We start from the raw sequence: 4,080 nt of genomic DNA on the forward strand, positions 1-4,080 counted from the left end.
AAAAAAAACGGTGGAGAAAATCGACTCTTTTACCTTAAGTTGGGTGCGCCCTAGAGTTCATCACAAACTCGACATAGAGCCAGTGGCTAGTGTCGCTAGCAACTATCCAGGAGACTAGGGTTTGAATCCCGGTTTCGCTCCCTTTTTCTCCACTATTTATTTTATTAAATGGGCCGACACAGTTGCTAGGCGACACACAAAAGTCCTTTAATGCGAAAAAGAAACAACCTACTACAAACACCACATGGCCCGGTCGCCACCGAAGCTATCAGAGAAGGGAGGGCAATGGAAAGCTGGTTAGAGGAAATGACAAAGTGCCCCTAAGACCAGCAACAATCGGAACCCTCACATCCTTAAGCGCTTGGGCAGACAACTCTGTCACTGTTCGCATAGAAGAGAGAAAGAAAAATGGGTATCGGACCCTTCACTTGGTTTGTGCGTTTCCCGACAGTGCGCGAATCCCCATGTCCAACCTATATATGAGAAGGATATGGGGATGCACAGGAAGTCCGCCACCAATAATGCAGCCCATAGGGTATACCCCATTTTTCCATTTTTTAATCTTTCTTTTCTCTCTCTTTTCATCTCCAGAATCATATTAATGTGACCGGACAATTTAAAGGGTGTCATTGCTTTATACAAGAAAAATAGAGGGTCAAGACGCGTCCTTCGATGTTCAAGGGGTCAGATTGCTGCAATCGTGGTGGTTGTAGATGCTCAAACACAAGCATGTCGGAGAACACTACATTGGAACACTGGCGACACGGGTCAGCCTCACGCGCTTGGCCTGTTTCGGCTACGTTTGGGTGGTCCGGCCAGGTGCTCTCTTCCGTTGCCACAGATGCAACAAATGGCTGGAAATGCGCGGAACGTCCGTCCACACCACGCCGGCTCCATTAACCTGATCGCGAGGAACAGTGACTGCAGCAGCGGTTAGGTGAGGCACGTGCTGGCTACAGCATTTTATATCATTTCCTAGCACCTCAATTTCATTCGCAAATCACAAGCTCTCCTCCTTCTCTCACCCGCTACTGTGAAGTCTGTACTGTACCTAGGAGTATAATAGAACAGCTACACAGTGAGATGGATGAGCACGAGCCCAGCCTTGAGCTCACCCTCCGCATGAGCTCGGCAGCTGAGGCGGAGCAGGGCGGCTTCTTCCTCTGCGTCTACTGCGACCGCAAGTTCCGCAGCTCGCAGGCGCTCGGCGGCCACCAGAACGCGCACAAGCACGAGCGCAGCCTCGCCCACCGCCGGCGGGAGATGGCCGCCGCCACGGGTGCACACGGGGCGGCCGGAACACGCGCGCCTGCGGCGCAGGACGAGAGGCCCAGGTATGTTTCCGCCGGCGATTTCGTCGAGCCTTCCGCTGGGAAGGCGGGGAGGACGGAGGCAAGGGCGTGGAAGGTTGCTGCTGCTCCCGAGTACGGCTACCGCGCCGATGATGTGGACCTGTCGCTCAGGCTATGATCGATCTCTTCTTCTATCTACTTGAGTTTCTCTCATGGAATTCCGACCTGCGCGCGCGTCGCGCCGTATTTTGGGCTCCTATTTCTTTTGTATTCTCCGATTGATCTGACTGAATGTACTTACCGAAATTTTTCTTCAAATATATCTGTGCCCTCCAGTATATATGTCTAAGTTAATGTACGATACAGAGCGAGCAGAAATGACGGTCCCTGTCCGTCCAGCGTCCTTTCATGTGTCCAAAATAAAAGTGAAGTAAAATTAAACAAAATAAAATAATCCAAAGCAATGATGCAGGTTCAAGGTTTATTTTAGATTTTTTCCTTAATTAGAATATATACATCTTGATAGACTCACAATGAATCGCCCGAAATGGTACTTTGACTAACGTTTTCTGTTGTAGGCTCAGTTTGTAATTGTTGAACTGTGCTGTGTAATGTTTACTTTATAATCTGCCATAGGTAAATGGCCAACAAAATTGAGGCAAGCTGGTTAGAACAAGCAAGAAAATAAGCAAAATAGCACTCCCTCCGTTCATGAATATCGAATGTTTTAATTTTTTCAACTTGGTTTGTTTAATCATTTCTATCCGTACGTAGTCTATATTGAAATACCCAAATCATCTCATAATTATGAATGAAAGAAGGGCCACCTATCGATGCAATCATGCACGAGAATAGATAGACCACAACATTCAACCATGCATGAAAAAAAATGTTTTTTCATCAATTATTCTACTCATATTCAAAAAAATATTATAACAACTATACATAATCAAATATAATAAGTCATATATATTATTAATTTTGGTTCTCATGTTATCAACCCAAATTTCCATCAACCAATTCCCATAGTAACGCGTGGGGTATTCTCTAGTTTTCATAACCCTTGGAGAACTAAGGTCAGGGCCTTTTTGATGTACCTCAAAATGTTCAGGTGTGAATAATGCTGCAAAAAGAAAATCTCAAGGCTCATGATCCATCGGGATTGACTAAAAACGAGAAGAATTGAGTACAAGCCTTATGTTGTAGCGCGGTCAAAATATGAGGCGAGTTTAAATCAAGGCCAGCTCGCTCATTTTTTACTCGATGTAGCTTGAAATAACATACTCCTTTAATAACACTGGAGCTGCAGAGTTGTATATGGAATGACATTAGAATATTTAATTAATTTTTTATCAGGAGTAGTAGTTATGTTATCTTTTTTTGAGTCATAGTTATGTTATCTTTGATACAGTATACGGAATGGAATTAGAATAATTAATTAATTTTTGGCTGATTTTTTTCTTTTCTTTAATATGGTCAGAGTCAAGCTATTTTCAATATTTATCAAGTTGTCATTTTAAATAACCTTTATATAAAGTTTTTTTTATAAGGTTGTTCAATTATTATGGTCTAACTGCCACAAAATTATACATGGTGTACCAAGTAGATCATCTTTCCCTAATAATAAAGCAATTAGTGCTTCTGGTCGTACGTCAATAATTTTTCCTATAAGTCAATAAAAAATTACCCACCAACGCCACCCGTAAGTCTAAAAACAATTTGATTTTTTCAAAGTCTTCGTCGTGCTGAGTTGTTTTATAGGGGTGATAACCTTTATATTTCACAAACACGCATGTAGTGCAGCGGCTCAACCCTCCCTCTACCACTTCGGCCGCTAGGGTTCGTTCCTAGGTACCACGCTCTTTTTTCATTTTGTCTTTTCTTGTTTTTCTTTCTTTAAATTTTTTCGAGACAAAGCTATTTCGCTCGAGGGGCCTAGAATAGTCCCACATCGTACTGCCAAAGCTACTTCATCAGTTTATATACATTAGAGAGTTGCCTAGAATATGAGCAAGTGGCCTAAAAAGAACTAAAAATTAATGAAGAGATGGATTTCCGGAGGAGCGAATTGGGCAGAGCTGATAAAGGAAAGGAAAGATTGGATTTCCATGGAGGGACCCGGGCACGCTTGGATTTCAAGCATGATTTTCAGGAATAAAAAGAATTGAGTTCATCAAGAAGATGGATTCATGGACTGGGATCGTCGGAGGCAGTTTTATAGCTATTTGTCCGTTTGGGTCGGCCGCCCGCTCGGTGTCCGCCCTGTTTACGTTGGGTCGGCAGTGCACCCAATGCCCGTGACCCATTTCATATTCGTGCACAAATTTGAAAAGGCCCTCGGCCATAGATCATTCCAACGGCCATGCCAGCGGCCGATATACAATGCTAGCTTCAAAAATACCCACACAGTTCATGTTGGCGCACTTGCCAGCAGCCCGCACACAAAAAGGAGCGGGAAGTTCAACCACGCCATCTCGGTTGTGGTCATGCCAGCACACTTGCCCGACATACAAAAAAGGGATGGTGTTCGCCGTCATAGATCACTCATTGTCAAACTTGAGCATGTCGGCCATCATCTTCTCGAACCACGGCCTCTTCCTCGGCGACACGGTGTTGAGATCCACCTTCATGATCTCCACCCCCGTTATCATAATAGCGAGAGCCACTTCTTTTGCCTTGGTCTTGGCATTGGCGGCCTTGATCTCTAGCATCTTGGCTTGCTTCTCCGCCTTCATCTTAAGCATCCTCGCTTGCTTCTCCGCCTCCACCTCAAGCCTCCTCCTTTGGA

General features: G+C 44.5%; 1 protein-coding gene across 1 annotated transcript; it reads left to right on the forward strand.

Moving 5' to 3' along the window:
• Positions 1–490: 490 nt before the first annotated feature.
• On the forward strand, positions 491–1,638 carry LOC119292911 (zinc finger protein 2-like). Its single transcript, XM_037571567.1, has 2 exons — positions 491–535; positions 928–1,638. Exons 1-2 carry the CDS (start codon positions 491–493, stop codon positions 1,468–1,470), a joined length of 588 nt encoding a protein of 195 aa, XP_037427464.1. The 3' UTR covers positions 1,471–1,638.
• The last annotated feature ends 2,442 nt before the right edge of the window (positions 1,639–4,080 follow it).

This window comes from Triticum dicoccoides, chromosome 4B, assembly GCF_002162155.2.
Source record: "Triticum dicoccoides isolate Atlit2015 ecotype Zavitan chromosome 4B, WEW_v2.0, whole genome shotgun sequence".
In the NCBI taxonomy this organism is placed as follows: domain Eukaryota; kingdom Viridiplantae; phylum Streptophyta; class Magnoliopsida; order Poales; family Poaceae; genus Triticum; species Triticum dicoccoides.

Excerpts from the sequence above, each read along its gene's own strand:
- LOC119292911 (XM_037571567.1), top strand. The coding sequence starts at position 491 with ATGGGGATGCACAGGAAGTCCGCCACCAATAATGCAGCCCATAGG. Across the intron at positions 536-927 it reads CCAATAATGCAGCCCATAGG|CAGCGGTTAGGTGAGGCACG; the intron begins GTATACCCCATT and ends CAGTGACTGCAG.